This window comes from Scomber scombrus, chromosome 6, assembly GCF_963691925.1.
Source record: "Scomber scombrus chromosome 6, fScoSco1.1, whole genome shotgun sequence".
In the NCBI taxonomy this organism is placed as follows: Eukaryota; Metazoa; Chordata; class Actinopteri; order Scombriformes; family Scombridae; genus Scomber; species Scomber scombrus.
Window position 1 is genome coordinate 7284854 of NC_084975.1, and position 23613 is coordinate 7308466.

General features: G+C 39.2%; 2 protein-coding genes across 3 annotated transcripts in view; both read left to right on the forward strand.

Moving 5' to 3' along the window:
- Positions 1 to 8285, forward strand: part of LOC133982292 (lactadherin-like) — a 28610-nt gene extending 20325 nt beyond the window's left edge. For both annotated transcript variants that reach the window (XM_062421270.1, XM_062421271.1), the window contains 6 exons: positions 144 to 325; positions 648 to 803; positions 1485 to 1629; positions 3173 to 3357; positions 3693 to 3848; positions 4834 to 8285. In XM_062421270.1, the coding sequence (XP_062277254.1) occupies positions 144 to 325; positions 648 to 803; positions 1485 to 1629; positions 3173 to 3357; positions 3693 to 3848; positions 4834 to 4977 (968 nt within the window). In that variant the 3' untranslated portion in view covers positions 4978 to 8285. The remainder of the gene's footprint in view (positions 1 to 143; positions 326 to 647; positions 804 to 1484; positions 1630 to 3172; positions 3358 to 3692; positions 3849 to 4833) is intronic.
- Positions 8286 to 18890: 10605 nt separating this feature from the next.
- hapln3 (hyaluronan and proteoglycan link protein 3) lies at positions 18891 to 22359 on the forward strand. Its single transcript, XM_062421111.1, has 4 exons — positions 18891 to 19023; positions 20479 to 20877; positions 21662 to 21964; positions 22051 to 22359. The coding sequence occupies exons 1-4, from the start codon at positions 18891 to 18893 to the stop codon at positions 22326 to 22328; spliced, it is 1113 nt and encodes a 370-aa protein (XP_062277095.1). The 3' UTR covers positions 22329 to 22359.
- The last annotated feature ends 1254 nt before the right edge of the window (positions 22360 to 23613 follow it).

Consider the following 23613-nt stretch of genomic DNA (forward strand, 5'->3'; position numbering starts at 1 on the left):
ATAATATAATTGTGTAACTGTACGTCTTCTCTACAGACATAGTGTAATAGTTATTGGAATTACACTTAAGAGTAGCTGAATTTCAGGTTGAGCTGAAAAATAATGCTGATGTCTAAACCTACCCCTTTACCTCTCCTTCACAGGCTGTATTTCCTTACTCGGCATGGAGGGAGGGGGCATCGCTGAGTCCCAGATCTCAGCCTCCTCGGTCCGCTACAGCCTGCTTGGCCTGCAGCGCTGGGGCCCTGAGCTTGCACGCCTCAACCACAAGGGACTGGTCAATGCCTGGAGCGCTGCAGCACATGACAGGAACCCTTGGATCCAGGTGAGACCACTGATACATTAACAGAGATCGAGGCTGATACATTAAGTAGGCATATGGAGATGTTTAGCTGCCTGCAGTTATTTTAAGTCTTAAGATCCTGGACCCCGAAATGTTCATGCAGCCAGTCACACAAGTATCAAATGGATGAATTTGTTATCTTTACTGTTTAGTTTCACACAGTTTTTAATATTTTGACAACTATTTACCATCTTGACATTACCTGCATTGATTTTTACAACACTTGACATTTCAGTTGAAGTTCTCTTTGAAAAGAAACTTTAATTAATTAACTCATGTTTCATATTTTTTCCCACTATTCCAGCTCAACCTGCAGAGGAAGATGCGCTTCACAGGTATCGTGACACAGGGTGCCAGTCGCATGGGGACCGCTGAATTCATCAAGGCCTTTAAGGTGGCATCCAGCCTGGATGGCAAGATATACACCGTGTACAGAACTGAAGGAGAGAGGAAGGACCATGTGAGAAAAACACAATGCAGCAAATAACAGAGCACCAGAGCCCACAAGCCTGCCTTATTCAAAGATGTGGCACTTCAGACACATCAACCTTAATACACACACAGACAGATTTACTTAGGTCACTTTTGTTGTGTCTGCATAGACTTACATTCATTTCCTGGAGACTTACCCTTACATTAACCTCTGAAAAATCAGCGTTTTACCAATTGGGCTCTCAGTTTTCATCCCCAGTCGAATACGGAGATTTCCCAATCAGCTGGTCATAAGTCAAGTGTGTGTCCCTGAAAATGAAGCCATACACACAAACAGGTCACTATCTGTTTACAAAAGGTAGAAATGAACCACTAGAGGGCACAGTAACCTTTCTACACAAACAAATCAAGTATCTGTAACTGCACCTGTCGTAAAACCGAGAGACAGATTATGCTTTTTATTTTTAAACTTTAAAGAAACAAAGTTTTATGTTTTGGTCTTTATTATACAAGGAGAGTTCATGTTTGTATTATTAAACTTTGCTAGAAAAAGGAATGCAAATAGCTTTAATTCTTCAAGAGGTGTTTTAATGTTGTCTGCATTAAAACCACCATTAAATATGAATTATTATAGTTACTTATGGTTTCTAAAACTAACAAACAATATACTTGACTCAATTTTCAATCTCTTTCCTCCTTTTTTTCTCAGGTATTTGCGGGAAATGTCGATAACGACGGTACCAAGACCAACCTGTTTGACCCTCCAATCATTGCTCAGCACATCCGCATCATCCCTGTAGTGTGTCGCAAGGCCTGCACTCTGCGCATGGAGCTGGTCGGCTGTGAGCTCAACGGTAAACTCACACAGCGAACACACGCAACACACTCCAGCTGCATGTACATTCACACAGTTTGGGTTTTCAGTTAACTGGGACTGGAACAAGTGTTTCACATTTGAAAACATCTGAACTCCAGGTGGGACAAACTGTTACCAGACAGGGAAGTAAATGTCATCCAACAGCCTTTATTTATCCAGCGTGTAGCTCATATGTTTCCTCACTAATTATTTTCAGCTCCACATTTGATCACATTTCAAAGGATGTTACCCAGAAGATTGCATCACCACAGTAACTTTGAATGCAGATGCACACTGTTTGATTCCAAGATGATCAAACTACAGCATTTTGTCAAAAACCATATGGTCAAAATTAGCTATGGTAATATTGGCAGGCACACCATCAGATTTCAGAGATTTTTACTGTGTTTATATTCATACGATAGTTACTCCAGCAGGCTAACGTAATACTTGGTTCTTTCAAGTCTTCTGGCTGTTTGTCATCTTACTGCCGCTTTTAACGCAATCCACTGGCTCGTTTTGGATCTCGCTGCCCTCATTACACTGTGGGATTTTTTGACTCTCATTTATCATGTCAGTGTCTCTCTTCTCCCATCAGTCATGCTTCCCAGTTTCTGCATGAGTGCAAAAAACGCTATATTTGTCGCTTGTTTTGTTTTTCTGGAGTCATTTAAGCTTCAAATCACAACTTGCCTGAGTTTTGGTTCTTTGTCAGTCATACAGAAACTTTTTTTTCCCTGCTAAATAGAAAACATACGTCAGTGGAAAATGCGCAATAAGAAATTGGTCTGTCCAAAATTCAGATCATTGACGTATTTTGATGTAGCATGATAACAATTTAGCATTATGCAGCATTTTGTTAAATAGGGATATGCCACTGTGTTATAATTTAATGAAGAAGAAAGCAGATTGTATTGTCAAGATAAGAAACCTCTGTTCTGCTTTAATTTGCTCTGACTACCTCAATTTAATTTAGTGAAGGAACTTTAGTGTGAAATTATGTAATGATAATGAGGATGAATGTTGCATGAATAGCTAAGTGCTGCTGGACAGCCGCAGTTAAGTTTAAGTTTCGAAATCTCTTCGTGCATTTTTTTTCCCCACTGTTCTTCTGACCTGCATGCTGCTCAGCTGCTGCACTCATCCATTCTCAGTAACCGAGTCTGTTACAGCCTGGCTCGCACTCTGCTCGTACTGCATGTGTGAAATGACGTAGAGGATAAACGGCAAACTTTGGTAGAGGTTTGATCGATTTTGAACCCAGCTGGTAGAAACGAAAGTCATGTCGGCTCAGCTCATCTCAAATCTGCACATCCATGGCTTCAGATTCCCGCATGTGTCTGCTTCTCTCATCCTCCCCCATCATTCATCGCTCCGGATGTTCGTTTTTTTGCTGCTTCACATCACTTGCTGGCATGCGCTGCTTCCTGCCCATCCCCTGTCTATCATACTTTCTCTCTTTCTTTCCATTCCTCTTTCTTCTGTCTCTTCCTCTCGTTCTCCGCCTGGTCTCACCTTCACAGTGTATTCAAACACTTCAGGTTGTTCAGAGCCGATGGGCATGAAGTCCCGGTTGGTGTCTAACCGCCAGATCACGGCCTCCAGCACCTTCCGCACCTGGGGCATCGAGGCCTTCACCTGGCACCCTCACTACGCCCGTCTGGACAAACAGGGCAAGACCAACGCCTGGACTGCCGCCACCAACAACAGATCTGAGTGGCTGCAGGTAGGCGATGAAGCCATGAAAGCAACATTGTTTTTCCAGTTTCTCCACCGCTGAGCTTTTAAAGTATATAATAATTATATAGCACTTTTCATAACAAAGTTACAAAGTGCTTTACAGAAGAAATATAACCAAACAAGGAAGACAAAGTAAGCAATGAAGAGCACAGAGATAAAAAGACAGAGGCATGGAAATAATAGATCATGGTAAATAAAATAACAAAACAATAAAATAAAATGCTCAGAAGTAAAACAGTAAAAGAATAAAATCAATTTGCACAGCAATAAAAAGAGCAATTCAAACATTTCCTAAAGTAAAGTTTTTTTTTTCCTGCTCAGGTGGACCTGCAGTCTCCCAAGAAGGTCACAGGAATCATCACACAGGGGGCCAAAGACTTCGGCTCCATCCAGTTTGTCACAGCCTTCAAAATGGCTCACAGCGATGACGGGAAGTTCTGGACCATAGTGAAGGATGAGACCACAAAGACAGACAAGGTTAGTCAAGCACATGTTGCAAAACTAAACTGAACAAATGCATGAAGGCAATTAAATGAGCAAAAATACATCTGATAGGAAATTACACCATAAAATAAAAGATATGTATTATAATAAGAGTAATTGTTGGTGTAGAGTAAATAACGTCTTGATGAATAACTTCTGTAAAGACTACAGGCTTCAGTGGTCGGTTTGTCTCTGACATACTCGTCTACACACCTGGTACCAATTACTTTGACACTGGGCTTGATTAGCTCACAGTGTGCATTCACAATGGCTCCTCTCAGTATCTTAACTCACCAGATTTGCTCAAGTGTAAAACAAAATTAAGTCATTAAATCAAGGATGTGAAGCACTGACAGAACGAAGTATCTTTTTAACTTTAGTTTCTGACTAGAGTCTTTTCTGGGATAATGATTGCCAAGGTTCTTCCATCCTGTACATTATTTCTCCTGCGTCACGACAAATATAATTAGGCCTTTCATGGGTGTGTAATTTACATTTTAATGTGTGTGAAGTATATTCATAAAATAATGCACATTGTCACACTGTACTTGACCATCATCTGACATCCAGAGAAAATCATTCCCAAAATATGCACTGCCAAAATAGTGTTCTTTTAAAAAAAATTCTATGCCATTATGTTATTAAATGTGCTTTGAAGATGAAAAAAAAGTGTTTTACAAAAGTTAATCACATACCAGATGAACTCAAAGGAAATATGAACAAGTTAACAGAAACTTGTTTCAGTTTTAAGTATGTCTAAATATTCACATTTAAATAAGCAACAATCAAAGTTACATTTTGAAAAAAACATCCTTATGTGTTTTTTTCTTAAAAGTTTAACACAAAAAATAGAGTCTTAGAGTATGTGATTGTCAGTTTAACATCAGCTATGATGATGATGGTGATGATGGTGATGATGATGATGATGATGATGATGATGATGATGATGATATTTAACTGACTGTCCTCCTCTGTTCAGATTTTTCCAGGCAACAGCGACAACAACGTCCACAAAAAGAACATCTTTGAGCCGCCGTTCTACGGCCGATACGTCCGCATCCTGCCGTGGGAGTGGCACGAGCGCATCACCCTGCGAATTGAGCTTCTGGGCTGTGCCGAGTAGCGCCACCCTTAATGCACCTCCCCCACCTCCACCTCCTCCTCCTCCTCTCTCTACCTCCTCCCCCCTTCCCTCCTCCTCTTCTTTCCCTCCCTCTCCTCCTCCTCCTGAGCCACACCTGCACTGCCTTGCTCTCAGCCCTAGGGGGCAGCAAACACCAGAGTAGCACACCGCCACCCAAACCCTTGCTGGTTGGAGGTGGGACGTGTTCCCCCTGACCACTGTTACCAGGGCAATAACTGGGTTAAAGTCATTTGTGTCCTCGCTTTATTAATTTCCTGAACTGATCTCTCATCTCATCTACCTGAACCAGATGAGAGATCACTTCAAGAAATAAATAAATACAAACGGGCAGCATATCTTCTGTTTAACTAAGCAGAGTTGGGGTCAGATCTTTTCCCACCTGCTGGCTAAACCACAGTTGGTGAATCCCTCCTCCCTGTGTCAGAGGTCAGGGGTAACAGGACTGCTGCTGTATCAGTTGGTGCTGCCTAAACTCTGATCCTAGATCAGCTCTACCTGGAACGTCAAACCTCCAAGACCCATGGCTGGTGATGTACATAAGCTCCTCTACACAGCTTCACACGTCCTATAACCAAACCCTTCATCTCCCCTCGAGACACACACAGAACACACAGAATATATTTTATCTTTAAAGACGACATCAATACTCGTGGTTGATTTCATTTTTCTTCATCAAAAAAGTGAATCTTTATAAGCTGCTTAAAGTCATGTATTTACAAGATAGCTAAAAAAAACAATTTGCAGCCAATTTTGAAGTAGTTTTTCTGTTTGTTGTGGAAAAATAACTAAACTAAAAATAAAACCTCAAGGTGTCCCACTGTGTGAGGTGCAGTACTTTCAGTGTTCCCTTGCAGTGGTTTCATTCAGTACATGATTCCTACAGTGTGTTTGTTTGAGCTGCACACTGTAAGGAGTAAACACAGCGTTCACTTCAGTAAAAGTGAAACTTACATTATATGTGCAGCAGCCAATAACAGAGAGGAAAATCCCCAATTTTCCACAAATCCTTAACTTTACTGAAACGCTACACAAGCTTTTTTTTTGTTGTTGTTTCGCCAAATCAGAGTCAGGTCATTTCGTTTCTGTGGCTTTAATTATGAAAAAAGTAGTTTATGGCCAAGTCATGCAGACACAAAGAGGACTCAAACACAGTACATCTGTCATTTCATGTGTGACATAATCTTTCAATGAATCATCACAGTCCCGTCAGTTTAGCGGCCAAACAGATGTGAGCTCAAAGCCTGAGGAGACACGCCCTCACTGACAGACAGGATGTTAAAAACAAAGGACGAAAAGAGCTGGAGATCGTCGCTCAGTCAGAATGAAAAGAGGCGCTTTTATTGCTCTTGAGGAAACGAACGATGAGCTGTTGACTGAGATTTACACACACAGTTGTCATTACCCGAAAAACACAGACGCCCTACTCAACAAGTCATGTTTTTAAAGTCTAAAGTTACAAACTTATTTCACCTTTTGGCAAAACATGTTTTTTAGTTTCTGACGTATTAAATTATCAAGATATCAACATGATCATATTATATATTTTTACATGTGGCGCTTTATACGGTTTTTCATGTTATTGGCTGCTACAGCACATGTGCATCATTTATAAAAAAAATTCACGTTTAAGCTTAATATTTAGTTAATTAGTCTCGTCATTTACAGGCCGTTTGAAGTCGAGTGATTATGGAAGGAACACTGTTGACATACGTCTCAGCATCTCTGCGATTCTTCACATCTGTAAATCCATTTTCTTCTTTATCGTCGGTATGACAAACTGCTATCAGCGTATCATACATCACACACACACGTGTTTTTTGCCAGAATGACAGTATTAAATCTATATAATAATAATACAAGACTTTAGACTAAAAAACTTGAACGTGCTCCGAGAGGCAGTTTATGGTGCGAATGCATTTATTAGTGATGGGCTGTAGTGTGTAGGCTGCGTTAATGATGGATGTTATCGTCTCAGGTCACAGCAGATCTGCTCCTGGTATAAATGAAATGCTACTGAAATGCTTAAATGCGCGCGACAAAATGTAATGACACTCACTCGGCTGTGCTTCTAGTTGTGTTCACCCAGTTTCACTATTTAATTATTATGGCACTTTGGTGTTTGTGTTTTGACATTTTGAAAATATCTGAAAACCAAAAAAAAAGCTAAAAAAATGAAAAGGAACAGTATTTGTGCATTGAAGAACAAACAGTAAACATTAAACATATTCAACATCATCACATGTAGAGGTAAAAAAAATAATTAAAAAAAGAAAAGTTTCTTTTTCTTAGATTAAACAAGAGTTCTGCTTTGGTTGTTTAGTGTTTGAAAAAAAGGCGACACACACACACATAAATATATATATATAGAATACTTTTAGTACTGGGTTGTGAGTTAGACGTTAACGTTCGCTGCAGACCGTCTATTTTTATTTTTGGGTCCAACATTTTACGCCTCCAGTTGAAAGCTGCGGCCCCACTGATAAGACCGTGAGAGAGAAACCAAATTAAAACTGATTTTCTACGGTTCCACTGGACATGTGACAACGAGCCGCCACATCATCTGCTTCTGCCGCACCCCCGTCACAGTATTAAAAAAAAAACAACCTTTCCAACCCCCCCCCCCTCCCTTTCACCCCCCCATGAATTATGAATTATGGGCTTGTGCAATAATATACTGTTTAGTTTTGATAACAATGAATATTAAATTCAAGTGTAAGGGGGCAAGATTTCTTTTTAAAACATGCACGAGGGGTGCAGCAGTGCCACTTAAGAGGTCGGTGATGGGTGTTGGTGTCAAACACTGTACAATATTTATTATTGTTGCAGACGAGTCCGCAAGAAGTCACCCTCGTTTATCCGAGTCTGCATGCATTTTATCGACTAGTGACGCTCAGTTTAAGTTAAACTCTTTTTTTGTTTCTTTTTTTTTTGTTAAAAGTGTTCATCAACATTCAAGTTATTGTAGATATATATTGTTTCCCAGCTGTTCAGGTTTTCTATGATTGAGTTAATTAAAACATACATAAATAATTGATGATATTGATGTGTTTTTACGGTATTATATGAGTTCTTGCTATACTGACTGTTGACCTCATAGACTTTTTTGACTGGATTTGAAGCCTTTTTTTTTTTTTCCTTTTTTTTATTCCAGTAATGTGTTTCTAAGAGGAATCCTTTGTTTGGCCTTTGTATCTTTTAAAATGAAGAATAAATAAAGAAATAAATAAAAAAACCCTACATTTGTAATTGACTCCAAATGCTTTGAATTGCACGTGATGATACTGGGGTGGAATATTCATGATATATATTTATTATAATAATGTTGAATTCATTTGAGCTGTTTTCCATTTAAAAAGGTGGAAGATCAAAAGACCACAAAAGCACTAAGAGAGGGTCGTTTTTTGCCTGTTTAGCATTTCAACACCCCTCGGGGGAACCTAATCTCTCTTTATATACAATCTTCCTAAAGGTATCTTCACCCGTGGAGGGCGCGTCCCCCTTCTACGGTCTCATTAGTCTGTGAAGGTCACACTAAAGAGGTAAAATCTCTCTCTGCACCACATAATCATGAAAATACACTCATGCTGTGACACTATGTGAAGGTTAAATTCTGCCTTTCAGCACTCGTGGATTAATGTTTGTGTGGTGTTTTGGTAAAATATATGAATTTGAACCACGTTACTTCATCTAACCTGCTGAATTAGTAAACAGCAGGTAGTTATCATGTCAGTGTATCTACTTACAACCAGCCCCACACACTAACACACCAGCTGTTTTCCCTCTGAAGGATCTAATGACGGCTTTCTCCTCTGTGGCCCCCTTTTAATAAAAACCTCCAAATCTCCATCATGTCTTCCCCTTATTGGCTTTCCTCTGCAACACTTTGAAGAGGAAGGTCTCAGTGATTTTTAGGAACAGCTGAGAGATGATTACTTCTATATATTGCTCCTTTTAAAATACACTCGTTTCTCATGGTTGGGTTCCACTTTGTACCAAGCGTACTTCTCTAATGCAGCATTATTGCTTTTATGCATCTTTTAAAACTGACAGATTTTGCTTTAATTAGGTGACCCTTGAATCATTTTTAATAATCTTAATTTGTTGCTTCCCTAAAAATCAATTGAAAAAGGACTCATACTTTACATCCTTACATACATTTATATGAGACAACTGGATGGGCAATTATTTAAGTCCCTACATATTACTAAATAATAAAATCAATAAGATTCATTTAGTTATTAAAAACCCACTTACAACATTTCCACTCTAATAGTTTTATGTTCTTTTTATACATTGTCTGTTTATCCACTAGTTGGAATTCTTTACTCTTATACTCGTATATTCTGTGTGCACCTGTAAAGCACCTTTTTTAACTTGTTTAGAAATAGTTTATCTACTTGTTAACAAAATGTAAGATTTTAGAGGATTCAAATAGCTATATTTTGTATTGTAATTAGTAAGTAAATCATCATTCTTTGTACCAAATGTATATCTAGCTTCATACGTCTGTTTTGCAATTAAACACTTTATATTTATTTCTCAGACCCTGTGAGAAAGTCCACACCCTTAAATAGAATTGAAAAGTGGTCTGGTATTAAAGGCCTAAAGAGCTACAAGATCATAAAAAAAATGAAAACAACCACAAGTGACACTTTTAGTTCACTTGGCAGAAAGTTTCTTCATTACCAGAGTTTGAGGTTTTAATTAATTTTATCCAAACCGAACTGAATCATTAAATACAAAACCTGTTACACCTGAAAGAAGACACTGACTAACATGTTTTGTGTAAACTTCAAATCTCTCCCAGAATCGTCTTTTTGTAAATGTTGTGAATTTGATCTCCTCCGTCAGCTCTGTGCTGGCCGGGCTTCTCCCCCTCTCTCTCTCTCTCTGTCTCTCTCTCTCTCTGGTTTCCCGGTATGATAACTGACCAGGGATGGATGGAGGCACGGGGCCAAAGCAGACAGGAAACTGGAGGCACCTCAGCGGGTTTGAACAGGAAGGATCCACTCTTGGAAAACAACTGGAAGCTTATTTTTAGATCAGGTACCACCACAGACTACAGACATCTCCAAACACGTCACGTAAACAGGCGAAAAACATGTTATTTCTCCTTAAATAAATGTTTAAAACTGTTGATTTGACCGGTGATGAGTGGTTTTAAATCGTGACGTCATGACTACACCCGTTATTTGGCATTTTGAATGCTCGGTTGGTGCTAAACTTACGTCACCGAGTAACAAAAAGATGGATAATTGTAGTGTTTAATTTTTTATTACAGCTCATTTTAAACCTCTATCTTTTAATCCAGTTGGAAAGTGTCACCCAGAAGCCCTGCAGTTCACTGTCCTGTCGGCCTTTTATTGAAGCCTTCCTCTCTAATCACTTCAGTCACACTTAAAGTACACACACACACACACACACACACACATAAAAGCTTGTCCTTGTTAGGTCATTGCATTGATTTCCATTCATCCAGGCTAACCTAAAACCTTAACCATGAACAATTCATGCCCCCAAGATTTAACCACACACACACACACACACACACACACACACACACACACACACACACACACACACACACACACACACACACACACACACACACACACACACACACACACACACAAGCTTGTCCTTGTTAGGTCATTGCATTGATTTCCATTCATCGTTTACAGGCTAACCTAAAACCTTGACCCCAACCTTAATCATAACCAATTCCAATTCATGCCCCAAGATTTAACCAAAGCACACACACACACACACACACACACACACACACACACACACACACACACACACACACACACACACACACACACACACACACACACTGAGTAAAGGTGTGACTGCAGTATGCACGGTCACACACTGTCTCTGTTAATGACAGCGTTTGGCCGCACATACTGACACCATCAGCTGCTCGGCTCTTCAATCAAAACCAATGTAAACACACACAGTCAATGTCTTCTTTCATGTTGTTTCTCTCTCTTTGGGCTCCAGTGGACACACACTCTCTCTCTCTCTCTTTCTCCATGCCTCTCTGGGCCCCGAATGTTGAAAACTTGCAGAAATTACACCCCTCGCTCCGACGCTGCTGCAGTCACCCAGGAGTTCACAGGGCCTGCTGGTATTTGGGGCCCCAGGCCAAAACCTTTCATCTGTGAGCTTTTGGGAAGAGCACTGATCTGGTCTCTTCAAACACTGTGTGAGATAATGCCTTAGAGACACACATGGGGAGGGGACACGGCTGAGAGCGGGGGGCTTCAGTCACACAGACAGTTGAGGGGAGGTTTCAGCATTTTAGGAGCTTGTTTTATTGAGTCATTATGCTTCCTCTTAAAATCTTTATGAAGTTTAATTTAATTTGGGAATAGAGCAACCTTTACTGCTCAACTGAAATCCATAAATCAAGTATTGCATATTTGTGGTATGAAAGGTACAATGCATTTCTTTCTTTTTTCCAGTTTTCCAAATTCCAACACTTATTTTCTCACCAAAAATTATCAGGAGAATAATGAGCCTCTTAAAAAACTACGATTGTAACCTTGAGACACAGTTGAAGCTGATTTTTTTCATAGTAGCAGGGACCTCATTGTTGGTGGGTTGTTTGATCCACCTCTTTGGTCTAAAGCTGCAACATTTAGTCAAATAATCGATAGTTGATCAACAGAAAATTGATGATAATTGTTTTAATTATTAATATTTGCTTGATGTAGATTTTCAAATGTGAAGATTTAAGATTTAAAGGAGGACACAAGATGGACCCACACATGACCTTTTAAACTAGGAAACATAACTAAATTAAGTATGTTTATCAGTTCATCAGTAATGTTTCTAATGTATGGTTGTGTGTGAATGTGTGTAAATGTAAGATAAAACAAAAATCTAAATAACCAAAGCTCAAACAAACCCAGCAACTCAGAGCTCTAATTATAAAGGAGCATCCACGCCAATTCAGGTGTTGACCATCTCTCCTAATGAGCCACATCCCAGATCCCAAGCAACAAATAAGAAATTAGGTCAGAGGTCATGTGGCTGTCACAAAATAAATAAATGATAAAATTGTTGAGATATTTCAGTCTGGACCAAAGTAGGGCTGCGACGAACAAATTATTTTCATTAGTGATCATTATCAGACATTAATGGTCTCCAGAGGATGAATTCTAATGATGTTTCCTGTTGCGCTAACATCAGGTTGACAGTTTTTAGTTTTTGGTGACATGTCTTTACAACTATTGGAAGATGTGGTGCAGATATTTCTCGGTGCCTGGAGGAAGAATCCTAGTGATGCTTGGTGATCCTCTGACTTTTCCTGTTCCAGCTTGTCTAAGTTTTCACGCCGTTTCTGTGATTTCTGCCTCCATCCCAAAACAGAGGAGGTGAATAATCCTCACTGTGGACAGCAGGGTATTGTAGAAAAATGGTTATTTCTTCCCCATGACTTTAAGTGTGATCTGTGGATTACCCATTCACCTCCACTGTATTAAGCACTAATTTAACCCTCACATACTGTTCATATTCTGACTCATAATCAGTCTCTACACCAATTTACATTTTTCCCATCAGTCATATTCTATTTATTTATGGTAAAAAAAAGACATTTAAACTCACGACTCAGGAGAACATTTTATAGAATCGAAAGAATACAGCAACATGTTTGAATTGTGATTTTTGAATTTTGTGATAAAAACAAGCCATATTTTGACATTTTCATACACGAAAATTTGTATAAGCTGCACACATTTTTTTTTTTTTAAATGATGCGTTTTATCTCCATTTTTGTATATTCAGGGTCACATTAGGAAAAGTACACCTAAAGGAAATGAGTATTGGGTGTTTTCACAGCCCTTAAATGAAATTTAAACCTGAACACTATGTGAGGGTTAAAATAAATGCTTTGTTAGTACAGAAAACAGCACCAATGAGGCACACATGGAGTTTTATGTGATCTATTGGATGGATCACCATGAAGGTTTATATACTGACTTTTCATCTACTGCCACCATTTGTCCAATGCTTTTTAAAAAATGTTTATGACCAAACACATCAGCTAATTAGCAAATGCTTACATGCCAAATTCAGATGGTGAACATTACAAGCTACCTACTAAACACCAGCCTGTTAGCATTTAGCTCAAAGCACCTCTGTGCATAAAGACTCACAGCACTGCCAGCACGTCTGTAGACTCCTGCTGCTTTACAGTTTAAAAAGAAAATCTTAGGCAAGGAAGCAAACCCTTTTTTTCCTTCTTTTTTTTACCCTTCATAAATATTTATTTTCAAAGCACATATTTTAGATGGTAATGAGAAAAGTGAAGGGAAGTGGTGGAGAGAGAGGTGGGAGTGAACATGAAGGGTTTAACCAAATAATAAGCTTGAGATTCATGAAATTCCACGTCGATGATGATGAGTGAAGACGCAAATATGCAAAACCTTCGTACAGACTTAAAACCAGAGGTGGTTTTCGGCATAGTAAGTAAATTCAACATCATCTCCGCGTGACATTTGTGATAATAACGGTTCTGTTTCATGACACGAACCAATAAAATGAATATAACATGACACTGTCTCATCATCTGAATATCAACACCCTGCGCGTCTGTCTGGAAGAACACAATAGAAATATTTGTTGATATTTGTAGTTGGAGGAGTTTCAGCAGACCTCATAGCTCTGGCTATTGTGGGTGTCGGTATTTTGGATTTGTGGGTAGAAAGAAATAAAGAAAGAAATGAAGAAGAGGGAAAGAGGAACAATACTATGGGATTGGACACTATGGGTTAACTTTCATGAGTTCAGAGAGCTTTGGGCAAATCACGGCTGATGAGATGTTGGTGTTGATCCGGATCTGGGATTGCTGCCATTAGATGATTATCGTTTTTTTTTAGCCGTGACTGTGACATTAATGTAGTTAGACTTTTTTGCAAGGTCACGTAAACTCAAGCTGAAGTTGGAATGCCTTTGAGTAAAACAAGAGAGGCAGAGAATGGCTCAACTTTCGTTTGTGCTCATTTACTACTTCACAGTTTTTACCCACGTTAGCAAAAATGTGTATCAACCCCTGTTGTCTACACTGAAATATCTATGCAGTTAGGTACAGGCATTCATTGTCCTCAGATGATAAACTCTGGGGATTATTTTTCCTGTAGCACCAACACCAGGTCAACGTTTTTTTAATTTAACCATTCAAATATTTACTCAAATTCAACATTTACTCGATTGCTTATGACGTTCATGGTTCCAGAGGATGAAGCCTTCATTATCTGATCTTTCGACTTTTCGTCTTCATAGCTGTTGGATGGATTGCCATAAAACTTGGTACATATATTTATGTTCCCCATCAGGATGAATCATAATGACTTTGGTGATAATCTGGCTTTCTTCTAACGCCACAGTGAGGTCAACAACTGTCTTAACAACTGTTAGAAGGAGTGATGAAATTTGGTAAAAGCTTTTGTGTCCACTTTAGGATGAATTATCACTTCAATGATCCTCTACAGCAGGAGTGTCAAACTCATTTTTGTTCAAGGGCCACATACAGCCCAATTTGATCTCAAGATGGCCTCTTGGCGGGCCGGTTCTGGCCTGTGTATGTTTCACACCCCTGCTCTAAAGTGTTAATCGGGATCAGAAATACAATTTTGTCTGTCCTTGTTTTATAACCAAATACCCTCAAAACCATCAGTCTTAGCTGGACTTTATGTTCAGTGATAATTAGCACTAACTGTTAGCATGCTAACACACTGAACAAGAATACACATGCTAAACACATACCTGCTAAACATTAGCATGTTAGCATTGCCATTGTGAGTATGTGGCTGTAGAGTCTTCTTACACTGGAATCACTTTTTGGATTAATGCAACTCCATGTTTCAAAAATGAAGAATATGATATTGGGAATGTGGTAAAAAAACAACAACAAAAAAAGTTGTTATGTGTAGTTATTTGATCAGTATGTTCACCCACCAGCCTCGCAGCCTCGATCTATAATAAAACCCTTTACATCCTGGTAGTCTTCCGAGGGCTTAGGGCAGCTTTTTCCTCAACATCCCCAAACCCATCACCACCACACCCCCCGCGCCTGAAAGGCTTGTCGTTTTGGGTTTCTGTTATGTCGGCTGGTTGTCAGTCAAGTCACCAGATAAACATCAGTGACTGCAGAGTGCTGACCACAGAGGAAAGCGTTGCGTGCATGACTCAAGACTTTCTGTTTGGGATACTCTGCAGCGCTGTGGCAACGTCGTGACAGACAACAATATGTCTGACACTATGCGTCTGTGTCAGGAGGGCAGCCTCCATCTGCACTGTGATCACCAGCCTTCACTCAGATATTTGGGCGGCGGCGCAGCAGCAACACATTCTCCAGGGCCCAGCGGAGAACTGGAATTGCTCTTGCTCTCCACAATGGCTGCTATTATTTCCGTTAATGGCTGAAATATGATCTTGTGTGGCAATATTTGCTGTGTTACTTGAGGACGTAGCAAAACAGAGGCATGAAATGTGCTCAGTCAGCCCCAACATACCAGGAATACAGAAGCTGGTAGCCTTGAACAATACTGATGCCTGGAAAGCCAAAAGACTGGTTGACTTTTAATACTTAACACATGACAATGTTTTGAATAAACCTGTTATATAACTGACAGTTATTGGAGTAGTAAATACGATGTCCTCAAAGGCTTTCTTGGTTTCTGAATCAAACAACATTACACATTGTGGGGATTTAAGTGACTTCAATTTAAGACGTCTTACAGTAATAAATCAGAGAAATAAAGATGATGTTTTTACCCCTGATTTATATACACTTACCAAGCACTTTATTAGGAACACCTGTGTAACCTAACGCAATCCAATACAACAGCTCTGCCATAAAATCTACTTTTATGAAGCTTATATGTTTTCAGTTTTTGTTGATGTTGCCAGAAAGGTGATAATTCTATTTTATGTTTATTATTAAGGTCGTAGTGGGTGGTGGTGGTGTCCTGGATAGCATTATGAAAAGGTGTTTCTAATATTTTGTCCACACCATTACCATTCAACAGGGAGGCAAAAGATTAGGAACACTTTTCAATATAAATTTCAATATTAAATAAGATGTAAAAGCTTTTTAAAGTAGATATATGTATTAGATTAAATTATATGTTATTATATGGTCCTAATAAAGTGCTTGGTGAGAGGGGTCAGAGTCAGGTCACGCTGGGTTGCGTCATCAAGACCAAAAAAAAAGCTTCAAAATGCACCTGCATTGTAAACTGTTAATGATGCTTTTCCTTTGCCTTTTTAATGGATTTAAGCCCAGTAAATTCGCCACATGATCACTGTTTGCATAAAACATGCCCACGTAGAGCCGCAGCATGTTTAACTTGCATATTTGCACTTTGTAACCTGAATAAAGAATGTGCTGGCAGCTTTTATTTGTTATTTCACCACCATTTCAGGTCCAGATGAGGTTTTCTGTTAGGTTTGGCCACATTTTTACAGGGATGAGACGGGGTCAAGGAAGGGCTTGACCGAGCTGACCTGACCCCCATTAGTTTTCAACAATGATGCAAACAGAATTCAGGTTGCATCTGTGTGCAAGATGGGTCGATATGGTCCACCTGTGCTGGTGTTTGTAATAGTTTTACTGTTATCTTTATCTTTAGCTTTGTTCTTATATTGGACAGGGAGGAGGTCACTTTAAAAAGCTACCAGTCTCAGAATCTAATTTCATTCTTCAGAATTGTTTTCACTTTTTTATTTTGGTCTTTAATTGTGGTATAAGGTCTCACTGTTATGGTGACAGGTTCCTTAATGGGGTAATACTGAATCCTTTATGAATCTATTGGCTCTAAAGTAGTCTAAGCAGTTTAATGTGTTGAGTCTAAGCCTACAGAATATCAACTATGTGCTCTGTTATCTTTTAATTGAAGAATGTAAATGCAAAAGCCCCAAAAATTACCCCACAGAAATACCAAACACTCAACCTCGTTGTCCTCAATTTGAAAAGAAACAGATCACATCCATGAGCCGCCATTCAATCACTGGTAACTGTTAGTATTTTTCTGCAGTAGCAGTCCTGACATGTTTTAAATAACCTAAAAATAAATAAATAACCTACACATTAACATTTTAATATTGCAGATAATACCACTTATTTAAATAAACCTTAAAGGAAATATGGGTGAGTCTATTTAGTGTTTAAAAAAAGATACATACTAGTGCTAATACTAATATTTCCAATAGAGTTGTACTGCTAGAAATACTGTGTATAGTTAACATTTTTGGACAGATTAAATAGTTGTTTTTATTGGTATCACACTGACACTGGAGTATTGTATCTGTATTTGTATTTATTGGTACTAGTAGAATTTGTATTGGTAGTAGTGCTATTATTATTAGTAATGCTATTGATTATGGTTTATTGACTGTATTAATGCTGGTATTAACATTTACAGTAGTAATGATATTGGCACTAGTGATATTGATTATGATTTTACTGTCAGTATTAATATTAGTTATAGTATAGGTAATGATACTGGCAGAAGTGATATAGATTATAGGTTTTCTGTCAATAATAGTATTGGTCGGCTTATTAATATTAGCACTAGTAAAGGTATTGATATTGGCACTAGTCATATTGATTATGGCTTTATTGTCATATTAGCAGTAATAAAAGTAATAAATCTAGCACTAATAATATTTATTGTGTTTTTCCTGACAGTATATTGTTATCAATAGCAAGGTAAATATATTGGCACAGGTGATATTGATTATGGGTTTTCTGTCAGAATCAATATTGGTATCAGTACAAGGACAAGTAAAGGTTTTGGCACACATTGGTTATCTTTTTTTTTTTTTTTTTAAATAAATAAATTGCTACATTACCAGTGTTGGCACCGGCAGAATGTCTCGTGCGTCTCACACTGTCTGATGAGGTCACTTTTTTGGGGGAGTCTCGTGCACTTCAAAGGGGATTGCCTCGTCCCCGTGACGTCACGCGCGCTCTACGGTCCGGTCAGCCGGAGAAAGAGCAGAGGATGAGGAGGATAGGATGAAGTGAAGACGCGCTGGACGAGCAGCTGCTTATCTGTGAGTGACTTTTTTCTTTTTCTTTTTAAATCTAATTTAATTTAAATAGACGATCAGCAAGCCGATTTATCGGAAACTTTGTGTTGATTATTTCATCTTTTAGCCAGATTGAGCTGCTTGAATTTACTAAATGCGATGAGATATTCAGTGAAGTAAACAGAGAGCACTTTACTTTAACTATGGCTTGTATAGCTACACAAGGCGTTAAAAGGTCAGTATAATTAAAATGTAATTAAAAATGCTATTTTAAGAGACTAGAAAAGAGGGGTACCTATGTATTGTTAAAGATAATAGAAGTAAATTCCTGATGTGTTTTCTAATTATTGATCTCTGGAAGAAAACATATTTAAATACAGTCGTACTTTTTTTTTTCTTTGACATGTATTGCATCACAGTGCAGTTCATTTTAAAATATTTCCATAACTTTTGGTTGTCAGGATGAAAGGCTTTGTGGGGCAACAGTCTAGAAAAATGAACAGATTCTCGGGTGTTTTTTGTGACTGAAACTATTCACAGTTGTGAAATATCTTAACTTCATAAGCAAAATCATGTCTCTCCTGAGCCATTACGTGTATGCGACACTGGATTTACCTTTTATCCCAAAGTGAGAGTAAAAGATCAAGCCCAAAAACAAGAGTTAAAGAGTCTTTTTTTTTTTTTTTAAACATGTAATTGAACTACTTTGGGCTTGATTTTAGCTGTGGCACTTATACCAATAGTCTGTGTTTTTACAGGCACCCCGTCCTGGTATTTATGGTCGTTTTTAAAGGGGAGTGCTGAATAAAGACCCCTGTATTCTTGGACCAGCAAAGGATACCGTCATGTTAAGTCAACTGCGCCCCCTGCTGGCCGTCTGCTTGTACCTGCAGCTGCCCGGTGGTCAGGGCTGGTTCCCCGGGTACAGCAATGGCTTCCACTACCAGGACATCACCAATGGGAATGGCAATGGAGAGAGTAGGTCCTCAACTTTGTGTGTGTGTGTGTGTGTGTGTGTGTGTGTGTGTGTGTGTGTGTGTGTGTGTGTGTGTGTGTGTGTGTGTGTGTGTGTGTGTGTGTGTGTGTGTGTGTGTGTGTGTGTGTGTGTGTGTGTGTGTGTGTGAGTGAGAGAGAGTGTGAGTCACAGATGGGCAACATGCATCATCTGTGTACATCATAACACAGCTGGCTGCAAGTAACATGGATGTGAAGAGATGTCAGCTATAATTCATGGGGTCCAGACAGTCAGTGCGGTTATCAAAGCAAACTGTGGTTGTGACTGATGTGTTGTTTTTTTTGTTCGAGCTGGTCATTTGTGTTTGTGCGAGTGTGTTTGGTTTTATTCTGTCAAAAAACAACTTACATAAAACCACACTTTTTCTGCATATTCACCTTACAAACCACACAAACAAAAACACACATGATACACATGACACAAACTATAATGAGCATGTTTAACAAAACCTAATGTCATGTATGAGATTGAAGCATTACACAGAATACAAACAGGAAAAGTTCAATTATTTTATTTCTAAAGTGGTCTCAGCCTGTCCCCAAATCATGGGCACAACCAATCCTACTGTGCTACATTACAGATGTAAATGTAAATATAGTAGATAAAGTGTTATTAATTAAACAAACACTTTTACTAAAAAAATGTACACCTGTTTTCAAAAACAGATGTATGATATTGACCATTTGAAGCACTCTAAGTCTCAGATAACCCAACATATTTTATCTACTTATCAGTGAACAGATCCATGTTTCTGTCACTGTAATAAAACATAACATTTAAGAGCTATACAATGTTAAAGTTACTTTGTTTATTCACTGTTACTCCATTATCTAACATATTAACAGTACTTATATACTACTGACAACCAAGCAGAGTCAGTAACAATGATGATGGATTATGGATGTTAAGACCAGTGGTGTAAAGTCATTAAGTACATTAATTCAGGACCAGATTTAACTGGTGACCCTTTTGGAGGAGCCTGACTCTCCAAAGGGTCACTAACTGTATATAAAGTAGTGTAAACTAGCTCCACCTCCAGCAGCTACAACAGTAACATGCTGCTCTAACACTGATGATTCAATATTAATAATCTAATGAGATAATGTCATATATAATAATATATCAGTCAGAGGGACCAAACCACTACTTTTACTGTAATACTTTAACTACATCAAGCTCAAAATACTTGTATGTATTTAACTACATCAAGATGTACTTTTACTTAAGTATTTTTCATGTTGGACTTTTTCTTGTAATGGAGTATTTACATTGCTGTGTGAAGGATTTGAATACGTCCACCACTGGTTAAGACCTACTAAAAATCTGTTATTGCAGGTTTAAGCTTCTATTCCCAGTCAGATGAACTCTCTTCTCTCCAAAGTAACATGTATTTCTGTCTCTTCTTGTATCTCATCTAGTCTACTTCAATGGGGTGAGTCTCCATGTTGAATCCCCGGAGCATTCAGTCTCAGCCACCAGGGGAGGCAGTGTCATCCTGCCCTGTCACTACCACTATGAGCCTGAGCTTTCCACACCTCGCAAGACCCGGGTCAAATGGTCCTGGTTGCCTGCCAACCCCATCAGTGCACCTGCTTCCCTCGAAGCCTTCGCCAAGGAAACTGATGTGATGGTTGCCATGGGAAACCGGCACCGCAGCTATGGCAGCTTCAGGGGCCGTGTCCGCCTGCGCCGCTCAGCACCGGGGGACATGTCTCTGGTGATCAATGAGCTGCATCTCAACGACACGGGCAGATACCGCTGTGAGGTGATCGACGGCCTGGAGGACGAGAGTGTGACAGTGGAGCTGGAGTTGCGGGGTGAGGAGTGGTGGAAAGTAACTAAGTACACTTACTCAAGTACTTTACTCAAGTACAATTTCTAGGTACTTGTACTTTACTTGAGTATTTCTATTTGATGCTACTTTATACTATCACTCCACTATTTCAGGTTATATTTCAGAAGGAAATATTGTACTTTCTACTCCACTAGGCCTACATTTATGTGACAGCTTAGTTATATTTCAGATGACAATTTGACACAATGGATAATATAACAAACAACACATTTCTGAAAATAAACTACTGTTTTTCAACCTTTTTGACTCTTGACATCTTACAAAAATCAGTGTGTAGTTGGGGTCACATTTGAGATGTCCATGAGTTGTTAACTGCTCTACAAAATAGTGATTTTTCCCACAAAACTTCTCACATGGTTTCATTTCAATACATTTTCAAATGATCCAATATTTCACCAAAAAATCTAAGATTAAGAGAAAAAAATCCGAAAACTGAAAACAGATTTGTGTATCAGGAGATATCCTTCAGAGTTTGACCGAGAATGCTACAGCAGCCACGATGTCAACTCAACAGCCTTCGATGTTAAAGGATAGGTTCACAATTTTTCAAGTGTGTCTTAAAACAACAATCAAGTGCCCATATGAACACTGAAAGAGGTTTTTTCCTTACTGTAATAATAACCCCTGCTCATATTGGTTATTAAAAGCCTCCCTGAGGTTACATATGTGTTGGGAGCCAGATTATCTTCGTCTATGACCGCACAAACAAATAATAAACTCATAACACAATTATCTTTCCTGCATAGGTGTGGTGTTTCCTTACTACTCTCAGAAAGGACGCTACCATTACAACTTCCTGGGGGCCCAACAAGCATGTAAGGACCAGGAAGCCACTCTAGCTACGTTTGAGCAGCTCTACGCAGCGTGGGAGGAGGGGCTGGACTGGTGTAACGCTGGCTGGTTGGCTGATGGCACAGTGCAGTATCCAATCACAGTCCCACGTGATGGATGTGGGGGTGTGGACTTAGCTCCTGGTTTGCGTAGCTACGGACAACGACACCGCTTCCTTCAGCGCTACGATGTTTTCTGCTTTGCCGCCTCTGTTACGGGTCAGTACTAACATGTGAGTGGATTAAAAATTTTTAACCCAAATACTCATGACAATCTCATGATTTATGATTCTCTCCTTTCATAGGTGACGTCTACTTCTTAAAGCAACCAACCAGACTCAACTTCACAGAAGCAGTCGAGGCTTGTGCCAGTAACGGCAGTCAAATTGCCAAAGTGGGCCAGCTGTATTCCGCCTGGAGGCTGATGGGTTTGGACCGATGTGACGCAGGTTGGTTGGCTGATGGGAGCGTCCGTTATCCCATCACAAAGGCGCGGCCTAACTGCGGCCCACTAGAGCCAGGGGTGCGTAGTTTCGGGTTTCCGCCTCTGCACCAGAAATTTGGCGTCTACTGTTATCGGTAGACTCGCCGACTCAACACAAGATATAAACAAACCATTCTAACAGCGCACTGGTTCAAAGCTCTGCTCGAGAGGTTAGCATTAGCTATAGCCTGGAGGCAAATTAGCTGTAGGCCAGTTTGTTCATTTCTGAGCTATTTTGAGGTATTTGGGTTCATTGCTCTCCACCTCCATAACATGTAAATGATGTCTCAGTACTGAACTTTACTACCAGTCAACAACTGTTAATCTATGTACATCTGTCAAATGATGCCACTGTCTACACTATATGGCCAGAAGTATGTGGGCACTGAACATTACACTCATATGTACTTGATCAACATATCATTTCAAATCTGTGGGCATTCATATGCTGATAAAAACAGGCTTTCTTTGAGATTTTGGATGATGGCTGCTGTGATTCAGCCACAAGAGCAGTAGTAAAGCTGGGCTCTGAGGTTGGACTGCTCATCTTGGCGTGTGGATCTACTTTCAGGACGAAACAGGAAAGGGCCTTGACCAAACTACTATAAATTTGGAAGTACACAATTGTTTATAATATCATTGTATGTTGTAGTATCCAGATTTACACGGAGTCTAGTGCAAACCGTGAACAACAGCCTGAGAACATTTAACACCAAAGTATGTGGACAGGCGTGTCTGCATACTATTGGCCATATTGTGTATACTGAAACAACCCACCGCAGCAGAAAAGTAGTACATCTTTACATAGTTTGTTCTTGGCTTCAGTTGTATGTTGGTGGTAACATTTCCATGCAATTCACAGACACAATCAAAACACATTTTGCTCATAGAAATATTTCAAATGTTTCCAAATTCGGGAGAAATTTGATCCACCAGGACTGACTTTTTTCTACCCTGATGATTCGTTTTACACTTTTAGACTCACATAGAGTAAGGTATTCATATTCAAATTAAGTAACTGCTCTCCAGCCATTAAACTGTCACACACCCTGCAGTTTTACAGCATTATAGCCACTTACTTCTGGGTTAAGTGCTTTGTGAAAAGACTCCTTGATGGTTGAGGGAGTGGATAGTGTTTCTCATTATTTTTGAAGTCTTCACATTTGGTCCGCGGCTCACTTAGGTCACTTCCATCACAGATTATTTGTGTTAATATCACTGTGAAATATACAGGTGTCTTTGTTTGTTGCCTAAAATTGTCTTTGTATCCCACTTTATAAAGTATAGTGCATCTCTTTTTCATTTTTGTAAAGGTGATTAAGAGTAGTGCTCTGTGTTGGAGAAGAAAGAAGTTATGAGTGGTTTATCTGTGTTGTTGTAATAT